The 16280-nt window shown below is 35.9% G+C and overlaps 1 protein-coding gene across 37 annotated transcripts in view; it reads right to left on the reverse strand.

The window, feature by feature from the left end:
* CEP170 (centrosomal protein 170) overlaps window positions 1–16280 on the reverse strand; it is a 123598-nt gene that overhangs the window by 83778 nt on the left and 23540 nt on the right. For all 37 annotated transcript variants that reach the window (XM_082702228.1, XM_082702226.1, XM_082702222.1 and 34 more), the window contains exon 2: window positions 5491–5636. In XM_082702228.1, coding sequence (XP_082558354.1) covers window positions 5491–5595 — 105 coding nt within the window. In that variant the 5' untranslated portion in view covers window positions 5596–5636. The remainder of the gene's footprint in view (window positions 1–5490; window positions 5637–16280) is intronic.

Here is a 16280-nt window from a genome sequence, read left to right on the forward strand (position 1 = left end):
ATTACCAAGACTCTGATACCAGCCTCCATGACTTAATGGTTATGTGATACTGGCCTTGTGACTAAGTCTTTCTGAATCTTAATTTTACCGTCTGTAAAACAGAAATGACCTCTCAGGAGACTGTTGAAAGGAACAACTAAAATGATGTCAGTGAACACTGAGAAATAGAAAGTACTATTTAAGTGCAAGGTACTTTTAATAGTAATGTTAATGTGAGTTACTCCAGACAAAATGTAATTCCCATCTAATAATTATACTTTACAGCTTTAATCCATGGCTAAGATTTGTTTTGCATAGTATGCCTTTATGAAACACAGCACAGTCATCTTTGTATAGCAAGACAAACGGGCATAGCAAGTCTACACGATTTGCTGGAGGCTTCCAGGATAAGTGCGAGAACTAATTCCAGAATCCTTTATTTAATCACCTACTCTTTAATATCCAGGCACATTTTCTTCTTGATGATCACATTCTTTAGACTACCTTTTTTGGATTGAGATGAAATAACAAAACCCATAAAACTAAAAAAATGTATTTTCTGTCATAACATAACAAAGAATTTTTAAGTGTAATCAAATAGGCTATATAACCTTATGGATCATTTATTTCCCTTATGCTTTGGGTTTAAGCCATATGATCACCACAGATCAGCAAATCTATTTGTAGCTGAAATCTTTACAGGTAAGAAACTACTTAAAATTATTCACAGGCAGAGATTTTGAAACCTAACAACGGGTTTCCTATACACTAAAAATAGAGGGTTTTAAGCCATAAATGTAGACTTAGATCAACCAAATTTGTAAAGCTCTTCTTTTATTTACTCATTAAAAAACAATCAAATATTAGCTATTGGCACTTCAAACAATTTTAATTATCACACTGACTGACCTAACAATGCAGAACCACTGAGGCTGTGTAAAGCCTTTAAAAGGAAAACACAATTTCATCAACTCCAGAGCACTAATCTTTCAAAACAAATACATTTTGCATTTATAAACACAAAACTCTTCACTCTTGCAATACTATAATCCATATATGAACTAAGCTTATTTCATTTTTCAAAAATGATATAAAAACAGTAAGTTTTAAAAACCCATTAATTCTACTACAATACTAGGAAGGATTAAATTAATATTAAACCACTTAAAAACTAAATACAATTTGCAAATATTTATTCTTACTTTGATATACAAGATACCCTTCAGTGCTATGAGAATACTACTAATTTGTAGCACTGATTCAGACTCCACATAACCAGCAGGCCAATCTACTCGTGGACCTCTCTCGGAGAATCCACTGTGTCTAGGACACGGCTAAAAACAACATGCTGATCAGTAAAGGGCAGAAGTATCTTTAAGGGTGGAGACTGAGGAACAGGTCAAAACTGCTTTTTTCCTTGCCTGATCACAGAATTCCCTTATCTCCTTTACAATCCATTTAAAAATTAGGAAATAAAGCATAAATAAAAAGTTATGCCTAGGATACCCATATCATAAACATTTATGAAATTAAAATAAAAATATTATTTTAAGTTTTAACAGCACTTTAATACCGACAAATCAATTAAATCATTTCTGCTCATTAAAATAATACTAATTTTTACTTTAAGTTTGTTATAAAGGCAATATGAATCAACTGAATCAATTCAAAGATAGTTTAAAATTCTATTGCCATTGATTTCCTTTTTTTCATTGTGGTGATATATATATGATAAATGCGTAACATAATATCTGCCATTTTAAACATTTGTAAGTATACAATTCAGGGGAATTAGTTAAATTCACAATGTTGTACACCACCATCTATTTCCAAAATTTTTTTTATTACCTCAAACAGATATTCTGTAACTCTTAGGCAGTAACTGCCCAAACCTCTTTTCTCCAGCCCGGTTACTGCTAACCCTCTTTATGTATATGAATTTAGCTATCCTAGCTATTTTCAAAGAGAGAAATCATGTAGTATTTGTCCTTTGTGTCTGGTTTATTTCACATAGCATACTGTTTTCCAAGTTCATTTCTGTTGCAGCATGTATGAGAACGTCATTCCTTTACATAACTGCATAATAATCCATTCCATGTACACACTGCATTTAGTTTATCCATTCACTTGTGACTAGACGCTTGGGCTATTTTCACCTTTTGGCTGTTGCAAATAACAAATGCTATAATCCACACTGACACATAAGCATCTGTTTAAGACCCTGCGCACAATTACTGTGGGTATATGTCTAAAAATGGAACTGCTGGTCATATGGTAATTCTATGTTCAGCTTTTTGAGGAACCACTAGAAGCTATTTTCTTCAGTAGCGACACCATTCTACACTCCCACCAGCAACATACAAGAATTTAAATTTCTCTACATGTTCACTGACATTTATTTTCCTGTTTTAAAAAAATTACAGCATCTTAGTAGATGTGAAGTGCTATCTCATTGTGGTTTTGACTGGCATTTCTTAACGACAAATGATGTTGAGCATCTTCTTTTCATGCTTACTGGGCATTTTTACATCTTCTTTGGAGAAATGTCTAGTCAAGTCTCTTGCCCATTTTTTAAGTGGGCTGCTTGTCTTTCTGTTGTTGAGTTGTAGGAATTCTTCATATATTCTGGATAGGACACCTTTAAACGATACATGCAATTTTGCAAATATTTTCTCCCACTCTTTACTCTGTTGGTAGTGTCCTTTGATACACAAGTTTTTAATTTTAATGAAGTCTCATTTATCTACTTTTTCTTTTGTGGCTGGTGCTGCGGGTGTCATATCTAAGAATCCACTGCCAAATCCAACGTTATGATGACTCATCCCTATTTTTTCTTCTAAGAGTTTTATGGCTGTAGCTCTTAAATTTAGGTCATTGATCTATTTTGGTTAAATTTTATATTTGATGTGTGGCAGGGGTCCAACTTCACTCTTTTATAGTGGAAATCCCAGTGTCCTAAGCCTCATCTGCCAAAGAAATTACTCTTTCTTCCACTGAATGAACTTACCACCCTTCTAAATCCTCAGCCTGCCACTGTAATCGTTTGTGGGTGCCGTAACAAAGTGTCGCAGAGGTGACTTAAAATAACGCAAGTTTACCTTCTTGTAGTCTAGACTCTAAAAATCCAAAATCAAGCTGTGGGCTGGGTCATATTTCCTCCAAAGCTTCTAGGAGAGGATCTCTTCTTTCCTTGCCTCTTCTGGCTTCTGGTGGACTCAGGTGTTCTGGGTTTCTGGTAGCCTAACAGTAATCTCTGCTTCTGTCTTTACATAGCTATTCTCCCTCTGTCTTTTCCTTTCCTTATGAGGACCTCAAGTCACATTAGTTTAGAGTCCATCTTAATGACTTTTTCTTAACTTGACTACATTCTCAAAGACTTTATTTCCAAATAAGGTCACATCCACAGGTATGGAAGATTAGGACTTCAGTATATCTTTTTTTGGGGGGAAACAATTCAAATCACAACAGCCACAGATATAGAGGGGTTTATTTCCAGACTCTATTCTATTCCATATTCACTTGTCCATATGTCTACTTTTATGTAAGCCAGCATCACTAGTTTTGTAGTAAGTTTTGAAAGCTTTTTCAAGATTGTTTGACCATTTTTTAAATTTTGCCAGACTGTGCCAAACTTAGCCAAACTCTTTAGAAACAAAACATCTTTTACTATGGATATTTCTGTATTCCTAAACATTTCTTGGGACTTTCTTATGGGGTATAGTTAAGTTACTTGAAAAGAGTATGACCCTTTTGGGTCCAGCTTTTCAGATTTAGATGAGGGTAGAACTCAGTCTATGGTAAATTATTCCCCACTATTGAGGGCCTTGTGAATCATGACGTTTACCAGTCTGGCTGTCAAGACAGGCACCATTCCTGACCATGTTATTGCCCAGCACTGTCAACTCTAATTCCTTTTAGTGCTTCTCCCCCACTTTATGGTTAGTTTCTCCATTATATATGTAATGATCAGTAGTACTCAGCGGCATACTGGAGAATTACTCCTTCTTTGTGTACCTCCTTCCTCTCTGGTACTGTGTCCTGTGAACTGGAACTCACCTTGGTCTTCCTGGACTCACAGCTTCCTCCTTCTACCTGACAAACTATCAGACAACTTGGATTTGTCACACACGGTCCAGGAACAGACACCGTATCAGTCGTGTCTCTTAAGAGACTGGTCCTGCAAGACCCACAAAACCCATTCCCACAGTGCTTGGCTGGTGGATACAAATGCTACACAGAAAGCCCCTCTTCCACTCTCTGATAAATGAGCTCCCACTATCTGTGCCTAAGAGAGGGTCCAGTTCCGAGAAGCTGTTAGCCAAACCAAACGACTGCCTTTTTCTCAGTTGCCACTCTCAACACTCCCATCTTACTGAGAACCGCAGATAATCTCTGTACTATTATTTTATTTCTCATACTGAGTTTGTTGAATTAAGGTGTCATTGTATATGCAACGTACTTGTATACTATACTTACTACACTCATATTCTATACTCACACAGCTGTGGAGTGGCTTTACTTTCACTGCCCCAGAACTGTAAAATAAGTTATCTAATTTTACAGTAAACATGTGTAACAGACAGACGCAAATTTGAGTTTTCTAGGGATAATGCAGGGTTTCTCAATCTCAGTACTATAGATATTTAGGGCCAGACACTTCCTTGTTCTATGTGTTTAGAGTGGGGGGAAAAATACACTGTACACTATAGGATGCTTAGCAGCACACTTGGCCTCTTGGCTTCTACCTACCAAATGTCCACAGTGACCACTTCCAGCCTCCCACCACTTCTAATAATCAGTTATTGCCAAAAGCCCTTCGGGCAGGGGGAGACAGGACTTGCCCCAGTTAAGAACCACTGGGCTAACAGAATAAACAGTTCTACTCTTAAGTATTTGTTCATCATTCTTAACAACAAAAAAAGGAGGAAGAGTAAGGGGACAAAAACTTTATTCTAAACTGCAAGGGACCTGTTAAAATAACTAAATTCTCAAAAACCTGGAGATCCATTTTCTGCTAATTATCTTATGCAAACACAGCTTAAAAGTGTTTTAAAAGTAACTCCTTTATACATAATGCAGTAAATACCATCAATATTTAATTATGCTTAAACTACTGAAAGGTATCATAATGAACATCTCAAAAAGAAGCAGAGAAACTAATTTTGGTATCACTGAAGCATCCATGATTAAAATTCAGTTGTGCTTCATGCTATGCTAATTTTATGAATTATTTACAAGTGTTATTTTTAAAGCATATAATGTGAAATATCTTACTTAAAAATAAACTTCTCTATTGTGAACTCTCATTTTTCAAAATTTATTCCCCAAGACGTAGAACTTATTTTTAGATGATTCAAGAGGGAGAAAATTAATTAAACTGGCAACTACAGTTAAAAGACAGAGAGCTAGAAAGTTCAACTCTATGTAGTGTTGTTCTCCAAAGGAGCAGAAGAATATTTTCTACCAGTTCCAAGTTTTGAATAGATACATCTAGAAGTTTTATGTAATTACCTGCAACATGAGCTCACAGTCATCTCTTCCAACGAAAATCATTTCTCGTGGCAGCCTGTGGCGGGTGCCTCCACTGCTCACCAAAAACCAGGATGTTAAGCTCATTTTCTGCTTAGCTTCTAAGTCTTTGGCAAAGCTACGTCATCCTACAGAGATATTAAAGAAAAACATACATTCAGATATTTTTAGCTTTAGTATTTATCCACCAAACAGTTTAAAGTTGACCTAAGAATAGAACTGCATTCATCATCTACTCCTGGCTCAGTAAACAGACGGTCCAGAGGTCATCCGACATGACAAATTTACCAAATTCTCATTAGTAAAGTAAACACACAGACTCCATTAAGAGTTCAATTAAAAAGGAAGACATCAGGCAATTAAGTAGTCAACTAATTCACATTTGTCATACTTCTGAAAGGCTTTGGACAGAGCTTATAAAGATCTATTAATTCTCAAGTAAGTGATCACATTATCATGTTAACCTGAGTAAATACTACCAATAGTATACAAATAAATGTCCGACTTATAAATGATTTGAGAAAGACTAAGTTCAAATGAATATTTTTGATATTTGATTAAGAACAATAAAAAACAAAGATATTGCTTTTCTGTCAACAAAGTGCAGACCACTGAAAGAACTTTTAAAAACCTGCAATTTCAATTTCTCTGTCCTCATATGTACTTCACTTTCTTAGAACATTTTTCTAGAGCAGCAATTCTTAGGCTTTTGTTCTTGGTACCCATTTCACTCTTTTATTTTTAAAATTTTTTTTTAGTACACCCCCCCCTATATATATATATATTAAAGATTTTATTTATCTATTTGACAGACAGAGAGAGAGAGAGAGGCCATGCACTACAGCAGGGGTAGAGGGAGAGGAAGAAGCAGGCTCCCTGCTAAGCAGGAAGCAGGACATGTGACTCAATCCCAGGACCCTGGGCTCATGACCTAAGCCGAGGGCAGGTGCCTAACGGACTGAGCCACCAAGATACTCTATTTCTTTAAAATTTATTTACTTGACAGAGATAGAGCACATGCACAAGCAGGGGGAGCAACAGAGGGAGAGGAAGAAGCAGACTCTCTACTGAGCAGTCAGACTGACATGGGGCTCAATCCCAGTACCCTGGGACCATGACCCGAGCCAAAGGCAGTTGCGTAACTGAGTCACCCATGCACCCCCATTCCACTTAAAAAACAAAACAAAGACCCCAAAAGGCATTTTGTTTGCATGGTTTATATATACTAACATTTACCTTAAAAAAGAAATGAAAACTGAAAAACTAGGACTTATCAATTCATTCAAAATAAACTAACATTTTAATGAAAAATATACTTCCAAAACAAAAATAATTAGGGCAAAGAGTAGCACTATTTTAATTTTTAAAAAATTTTTTAATGTCTAGCTTAATTGAAGATTTTTCTATTCGCTCTGCATTCAATCTGTTGCCACATACCGTTGAACCTGAAATATCTAAAGAAGGCCTGCCTTCATTCAAATAGTTAGAAAAGGGAAACTTATTATGTAGTTTTTTCAAATAACTATAGTTTTTTCTTTGATACTACATCAAAACTTTGAAAGCTTCTTGAAATTTATTTACAATAAGAAATCTGAAACTTTTCATACTATGTTGCATGAAAATTCAACTTTGAAGGGATCTTTTAACATTATAAATTGGTCATGTGGAAAAATACTGGTTCCCTGAGTTAACAGATCTTCTAAATAATGACCTATTCGTTATATTACTTAAAAGCATCACAGTTGTTGACTTCATCACCCATCTTCTCAGAAAAATCTTTAAGTATGAGGCAGCCGTGGTGGCAGAATCAAGTTTTCTAAAATTCTCATTTTCTCTTGAAAGCTATAATTTTATAGGCAAAAAATACCAACCATTCTTTTCTTTGAGGTGACAGGCTTACTTTGTTTGCCAAATATTCAAGTCTACAAAACCATAAATATGTCTGTCAGTCATTGTGTCAAGTAAAAAGGCGTTCTATGAAGCAAGTGGGCAGTTCATAACTCGAAGGCGCTCTGTGAAACAAGTGGGCAGTTCACAACTCAAAGATGACACAAATTCTTCTCTTTGAGACAACCCTAGTACTTGGGTGTACAACATAAATGCTTTATGTGTCCTTCCAATTACTTGTACAGAATATTAAAAAGATGTGACTCCCATTTTAACCACATTATCAATGACATTCTTAAGTGAAACTGGCTCCCCCCCCCCCTTAATTCCAAACGCATGGCAGTGAAGGATACAATTACTATAGTTCAGCCTGGATCTACGCTAAGGAACCAGCAGCTTTACCCACCGATCTTTTTATACTATCAGTTCAGATGACAATACAATAAAGAAGGCAACTAATGTTTTAGATGTTCTTATGAAAATAGTTTTGACCCCCGACCTTTGAAATGGTTTTGGGAACTCCCAGAGGCCTGTGGACTGAGCTGTGCTAGAGAATGTGGCTATGTCATTCAGAATATAAACCTTAGTTAGAGTCAGACTGACAGATGAAGAATCTGACTCTTAGTTCTGACACTTTTTATTCTACATGACCTGGGGAAAGTTATTTATCTCCTGCCCCTTTGTTTACTCTTATCTAAAATGGGCATGATATTACCTACTCAAAGTTTTTTGTTAGAAATCAAAAAAACTATACATGTAAATATTTTTTCCCATGGAAATGGCACATTTTTTTTTACAATTTAATTAGAAGCAAACTATACTGTTGTGAACTGAAACATTCTGTACTAAGAACTATATCTATATTAAAGCAAAATCCTATAAGATGTAAAATTTTGTTAAGGTAAAAATCCTATATATTATAAATTTATCAACACAGACACGAAACAATGGGTATCACCAGAACAGACAAACAGTCTTCTGTAAAGCCAAAACAATCAAGTCTTAACTCACTTTCAGCTTATCAATTGATACAGTCAGTTTACATGGATTTTTCAATCTTTTATCCACCTTACTCCGTGCAGAAGCTGTTGTTAGTTTTTCATTGCCTATTCTTTGTCAAATTGGCTTTTAGCATTTCATGTGTACTTCCTGGCCAAGTCAATGGAGAATCAAAACAATTTTATCCAAGAAAAAACCCTCCAATCTAAATTTAGCATGTAAGTTGCATACTGCATTTGGAAACAAACAGAAGGACAATTTCAAAAGATGATATGAATAAGTAAGCCAACAGTTACACACTTATTTAAAGGAACTGAGAAAAGAAAAAGTACAGTAAGACATATTAAAAGGAAATGAAATTAGTCTAAACAGAGTCAACTGAAACAGTAGCACCAAACACGAGCAATAGAAACGATATAATATTTTCCAAATCAAAGTTTTATGTAAGCATTATTTGTATACTATAAAAACACTAAAGTATTTAGACAATATCAAACAAGGTTATATTAATATCCAAATAAACGACATATAATTCTATCATACAAACATACAACCAATAACTACAGTTGACCCCTGAACAACATGAGCCTGAACTGCATGGATCTGCTTATATGTGGATTTTTTGAGAAATACAATACTGTAATCATATTTTCTCTTTCTTATGATTTTCTCAATAGCAATTTTTTTTTCTCTAGCTTAACTATAGGAATATAACATATAATACATGTAGCATAAAAATACATGTTAACAGTTCATGTTATTGGGAAAGCTTCTGGTCAACAGTCGTTATTAGGAGCCATATTTTGGGGAAGTCAAAAATTACACATGGATTTTTCAACTGTGTAGGGGATGGAACTCCTAACCCCTGCATTGTTCGTTCAGGAGTCAACTGCATGTAATTACATTGTAAAATAATATGAAAATAGTGGTAATTCATATATTTTGTTTTGCCTGTCAATGACACTTAAAAGGTAACTAAAGAGTAGGCATTTTCCGAAAAACAAAACTAAAAATCGTAATCCTCAAGATGAGGGGTATTAATTTACTGGAGGGGTGCAATGGCCTTGAGTCTTCTTCTACCTTCTCAACCACAGTTGGGAATGAGATACACCAAAAAGCTGCTGCATTTCAATTATTTCTCTCCTTATCTAAGATAGTTTCTCACTAGTCCTTCAATTCCAATTATCTCTTCCTACTTGCTAAGTAATCCTGACATTCACACATGATAAAACTGAAATCTGTGAAGCCTCTGCCTTCAGCTCAGGTCATGATCCCAGGGTCCTGGGATTGAGCCCCGCATCGGGCTCCCTGCTCGGCAGGGAGCCTGCTTCCCCCTCTCTCTCTGCCTGCCTCTCTGCCTACTTGTGATCTCTGTCTGTCAAATAAATAAATAAAATCTTAAAATTAAAAAAAACAACAACAACCCTGAAACCTGGTTGAAAGGCTGCTCAATGACCAAGACATAGGTTTCACCTCAGTTCCTCTACGGGGAGGGGGAAAAGAAGCCCATGGGTTCGACAACATGCCCAAGGTTTTGACAAGATGTGACAGCAGTTACACATTTCCTTGTAGGGTTTCCAAACGAGCCAGGAAAACATGTGTTTTGGAGTAGACTTTCTGATTTAAAACCCTTGTCCCTCATGCTCTCTAAGTGACTCAAAATCCAAAAACGATAAAAAAACAATAAATGTTTCTGGATTCCAGATATTTTACCTGTATCGAAAAAAAGAAAAAAAAAACACAGAGGGAGGATATCTAAAGACAAAATGAGACACAGATATAATGTCTTATAATACCTGGCATACAGGAGGCATCTAATTAATGTTCATTTCCTTTTCTCCCTTTCTTCCTAATCTTTTCTGCCAAATAATACCTTAACATCATAAATTGAGACTGGAACAATACCAACCAATCAACATTACTGAATATCTTCTATTTCAATGTAGTAAAAGTATTCAATTAAAGGAATATTTAGGAAAATATGTCATATGTCATAAAAATTATGACAATATAATGTAGCTTATGGGTTATTCATAAAATTAAAAGTGCTACAGTCTTTATTTCATATATATTTCAATTCAAGAAAAGTAAATTTAATATATCAATGATTAAAATTCCTACAGCACTTTCTCAAAGCATGAAAGGCTTTCATTGGGATCTAAAGCCTGAATTATATACAGGATCACTGAGTTTTTTCTAAGACTGGAGCCATAGGCTTACATACTCAAATTCTACCGCAAACTATAATCTTTGCCCTGTGACTCTGCAAGTCTTCCCATTAGAGGTAGAGTATCTCTCTCACTCCCTAACTGTGGGCTCTGCCTCATGACTTTTGGCCAAAAGGATGATGTTAGTAGATGTGATGCAAGTAGAGTCTAAAACGTGCTCGGGAAATTGGCTTGCCCTCCTACACGTCTGCTATCACCAAAAAAAGAACATGTCCTGGTCAGTCTATTTGCTCAAGATGAATGAGAGACATATGGAACAGACATGGACCTAACATACAATTTGAAGTCAGAAGGTCAATATATCATCTAACCCCCAGGTGAATGACAGATATATGAGCAAAAAACAAAAATGATTGCTGTTTGAAGCCATTGAGACATGTGGGCTGATTTGCTTCACTACTGACTATAATGCACATTGATTATAATTTACTAAAATACAGTATCTTTTCATAAATACATTCATAGTCCAATACACCCATTCGAGTATTTTTAGAATATACAAATGAAATTTTTGTTTTTATTGTGTCTTCCCAATTTACTTTTTTCTTGATGTTTAACATTATTTGTATAATTAAACATAAGGGTGCTATATATTACAGACTTATAAATTACAGGTAACGCTCTCAGCTTTATCGTAACAAAGAACCAACAACTAGAAAATCCAGCAATGGAAGAAAATGCAAGCCCCCTTTTTGGGGGTGGTGGGGGAGGTCAACATCCTTAGTTTACTATTTTCCTCTCTGGAACATTCAGTTTAACACAGGAGACTCCTCCCATATCCCCCAATAATGGACATAATGGACATAAATGCACTGCTGATGTAGGAGCTAAACAAAGAAGTGGTTTAGGGGGTTTCACTGTTCTGGTTGCAGTTTTTACATATCAATCTCCTTGGTTAAGCAGAGCACTTCTACCCTGGAGAGCAATTTAATTCCTAAGCTACTTAGGAGTATCACAAAAAAATGGAGGAACAGGAAACTCCAGGAATCCATCCATCCACCTAAATGACTATTGAACTCCTAAGAACTATCTGAAGTTAACTATTTGGGACTCTGGTGACCAGTTAAAGAGACTGTTAAAATTCAGTATTTTGCATGGTACCAGGTACCATCATCCTGATTTCCCATTCCAAAAGCTCCAAGAAGTAGCCTACAGCTAGCCTCTTGCATTTCTGGTGTGGCTCACTGGAGCCAGGATACATAATAAAGGCTCTGTCATCCAAATATTGGATTCTGTGCTCTGGCTGGTGATTGCTGTTTTTAATCGCTGAGCTTTTGGGCTGGCCATTGTAGCTTCAAGTCTTATGAGCTGAAGCATCTTTTAAGGAATTTGGAGAGTCAGTGTGTGCTTGTTGCTTTGTTTTCTTCCTCTTTTAGGAGCCAGGTACTTAAAGAAATCCTTAACAGATCACTGGCTGACCACAGAGACAACAGAATAGAAATTTCAGTAACCACACACAACAAGGAATACACACCTTGCAAAAACAGTTTGGAAGAGTAACAAACAGTTGGCTTTAGGGCTCAATAAGAAATATTCAGCAATCCCTAGGGAGTGGGATAATTAAATTTCCATATATATCACAATATGATACTTTAAATACCCGGTTCAGTTCTCAAACTATATAGAGAGAGCAAGCAACAGAAAAACTTATTTGCAGGGGGGAAAATGGGCAGAAACCATCCCCGAGGAAACCCAGACATTTTAATTATTAGTCAAAAATGTTAAATAAACTGTGTTACATGACAAAGAACTAAAGGGAATCAGCAAAATGAGCTATGAGAAAGCCAAGAGCATAATAGGGAGACAGAAATTTTATAAAATGAGGGGCACCTGGGTGGCTCATGGGTTAAGCCCCTGCCTTCAGCTCAGGTCATGATGCCAGGGTTCTGGGATGGAGCCCTGCATTAGGCTCTCTGCTCAGCAGGGAGCCTGATTCCCCCCACTCCCTACTTGTGATCTCGCTCTCTCTATCAAAAAATAAATAAATCTTTTTAAAAAAGAAATTATATAAAATGAAAAAGTCACTACAGAAATTCAACAGCAGATTTCAGCAGAAAGAAAATATGATCAACAAATCTGAAGATAAGACAATTGCAAGTATTCATTGTGACAGAAGAAAAAAGGAAGTAACATAAACAGAGCCTGAGGGATCTATAGGATATCATCAAATGTAGCTACACATACATTATAGGAGTCTCAGAAGAAGAGACAGAGAAAGGGGAAGAAACAAAAAAAGCTTACCAAATTTGAGGAAAGATATAGATATTCACACTCAAGAATTTCAATATACTCCAAGCAGGAAAAACTCACACAGATCCACATTCAGCCATATTATACTCAAACTGTCAAAACTGAAAGACAATTTTGAAAACATCAAGAAAAGACTCTTGTCATGGACAAGGAGTCCCTAATAAGATTAATGGCTGATTTCTCCTCATAAACCATGGAAGTCAGAAAGCAGTGGGATGGCTTATTTATAAAGTCTGGGGATAAGAACTGTCAACCAAGAAATCTTTATCTGATAAAATTACCTTTTAAGAATGAATCACAATTAAGACATTTCCATTAAACAAAAGCTGATGGAGTTCATTACTAGTAGACTGGCCTACCAGAAATGCAAAAGAGAAACTTTCAGACTGAAATGAAAAGACACTAGACAGTAAATAGAAACCATGAGAAAAATTAAAGATAACACAGGAGAAGTGAGTATATAGGTAAATATAAATCTAGGATGATTTACCTTTTTTTTTTTTTTAAGATTTTATTTATTTGAGAGAAAGAGAGCACAAGCAGAGGGATCAGCAGTAAAGGGAGAAGAGGATCCCTGCTCAGCAGCATGTGGGCCTTGATTCCAGAACCCTGGGATCATGACCTGAACCAAAGGCAGACATTTAACTAACTGAGTCACCCAGATGCCCCTCATTTTAATAATTTTAAAATTTTATTTATTTACTGAGAGAGAGAAAGAGAGAGCACACACGCATAAACGGGGGAACAGCAGAGGGAGAGGGAGTATCAGGCTCCCCGCTGAGAAAGGAGTCCAATGTGGGGCTTGATCCCAGGACCCTGGGATCATGACCTGAGCTGAAGGCAGATGCTTAGCCAAAAGAGCCACCTAGGCATCCCATGATTGTACTTTCAATATGATTTGTAACTTTCCTCTTTTTCCAATATGATTTAATGGGCAAATACATAAAACAATAATTATAAAGCTATGTCATTAGAAATACAATATATAAAAATGTAATCTGGGTCGCCTGGGTGGCTCAGTGGGTTAGCACCTCTGCCTTCGGCTCGGGTCGTGGTCCCAGGGTCCTGGGATAGAGCCCCACATCGGGCTCTCTGCTCAGCAGGGAGCCTGCTTCCTCCTCTCTCTCTTTCTCTGCCTGCCTCTCTGCCTGCTTGTGGTCTCTGTCTGTCAAATAAATAGATAAAATCTTTAAAAAAAATGTAATCTATGACAAATATAAAAGGAGACGAATGGAGGTGTACAGAAGGAGATTGTATACTCTTGATATTAAGTTGGAATTATTGAAATTAGGTTATTATAAGTTTAAGATGTTATTTGTAATTCTCAGGATAACCACCAAGAAAATAACTACATAAACATGTAGAAAAGGAAACAAGAAGTGAATCAAAATGGCACACTAGCCAAAGCTCAACTAAATATGAAAAACATAAAGTAGTGAAGAAATTGAGGAACAAAAAAATCATACAGAATGCAAAAAAATAAATAAGTGACAGATGTTAATCCTTCAGAAAACACATTAAATGTAAACGTATTAAACTCTCCTATGAAACGGCAGAAAAAGATCAGATAAAATAACAGGATCTCTTGGGGAGCCTGGGACGCGCAGTTGGTTGAGTGCATGACTTTTGGTTTTGGTTCTGGTCATGATCTCAGGGTCATGAATCTGAGCTCCCACTGGGGCTCTGTGCTCAGCAGGGAGTCTGCTTGAGATTCTCTCTCCTTCTCCCTTTGCCCCTCCCCCTGGCTCACCTCACACAAACATACTTTAAAATAAATAAACGAATCTTAAAGGAAAAAAAAATCAAGATTTCTTTTTTTTTTTTAAGATTTTATTTATTTATTTGACAGACAGAGATCACAAGTAGGCAGAGAGGCAGGCAGAGAGAGAGGAGGAAGCAGGCTCCCTGCTTGAGCAGAGAGCCCGACGTGGGGTTCGATCCCAGGACCCTGGGATCATGACCTGAGCCGAAGGCAGAGGCCTTAACCCACTGAGCCACCCAGGCGCCCCAATCAAAATCTACATACTGTTTACAAGAGGCTCTGTACAGATAAGGACACAAAGAAAAAAGGTTGAAAAAAGACATTCCACACAAATAGTAATCCCCCAAAAGTGGCAGTGGCTATATTAGTGTCAGAAAAAAAATAAAATTTAAATCAAGGAAAGATTACAAGGGACAAAAGAAGACATTATATATTGATTAAAGCTTCAATATAGCAAGGCATAAAAAATGTAAAAGTATATGTACCTACCAATAGAGCCCAAAAGATATGAAACAAAAATAAACGGAATTTTAAAAAATAGTTTAGCAATAGTATGAAACTTCAATACCACACTTTCAACAACATGAAACAAACACAACTAGACAGAATATCAATAAATAAAGGACTTGACAACACTATAACCAATATACCGAACAGACATACATAAAATGCTCAATTCAAGTACAGCAGAATGACATTCTTTTCAAGTGCACAAAGCACATTCTGAAGAGTAGCACATTATGTTAGGCCTGAAACAAAACAAGAAATCGTAAAAGAGCAAAAAGTGCAAAACACTTTTCCAATCAGAATGGAAAGAAATTAGAAATCAATAACAGAATGAAAATAGGAATATTCTCAAAAGGTGGAATTTAACATACTCTACACAAACAATGGGTAAAAGAAGCAATCATAAGAGAATAAAAAAGTACATTGAGAAATGAGAAGACAAGAATACAACATACCAAAACTTATAGGACAGAGCAAAAGCAGTGTTCAGAGGAAAATTTATAGCTATGAATGTTTATATTAAAAATGAAATAAAGAATAAAGATAAAATAAGAGCATAAAAAATAAAAGATAAAAAACAAAAGTTGATTCTTTGAAAGAGCAACAAATGAAAAGTCGTTAGCTAGACTGACTAATTAAAGACTCAGATCACTAAAATCACCACAAACAAAATACTAGCAAACTAAATTCAGTAGCACATTGAAAAGTATATATACAACAGATATGTGGAACTTATTCCTGGAATAAAAGGTAGGAAAATCAATGTGATAGGCCATATTAACGAAGGAAGAAAAAAATGAATGAAGAAAATGAAAATGAATAAAGAATGAAGAAATGAAGAAAAAAGAACAAAGGAAAAAACACCACATGATCATCTCAATTGGTGCACAAAAAAAGCATTTGACAAAATTTAAAACCTTTTTCTGATTAAAAAAAAAAAAAAGCCCATATAAACTAGGAATAAAAAGGAACACGATGAAGTTCAAATATGAAAATCCCATGGCTAACATCAGACTCAATAATGACAGACTGAAACCTGCATCCCTAAAATCAGGAACAAAACAAGAATGCCTGCTTCCATCATTTTTATTTTACATGGTACTGGAAATCCTAGCTATAGCAATTAGGTAAGAAGAGAA

The sequence above is a fragment of the Mustela nivalis genome (assembly GCF_964662115.1).
Source record: "Mustela nivalis genome assembly, chromosome: 16".
NCBI classification, from domain to species: Eukaryota; Metazoa; Chordata; class Mammalia; order Carnivora; family Mustelidae; genus Mustela; species Mustela nivalis.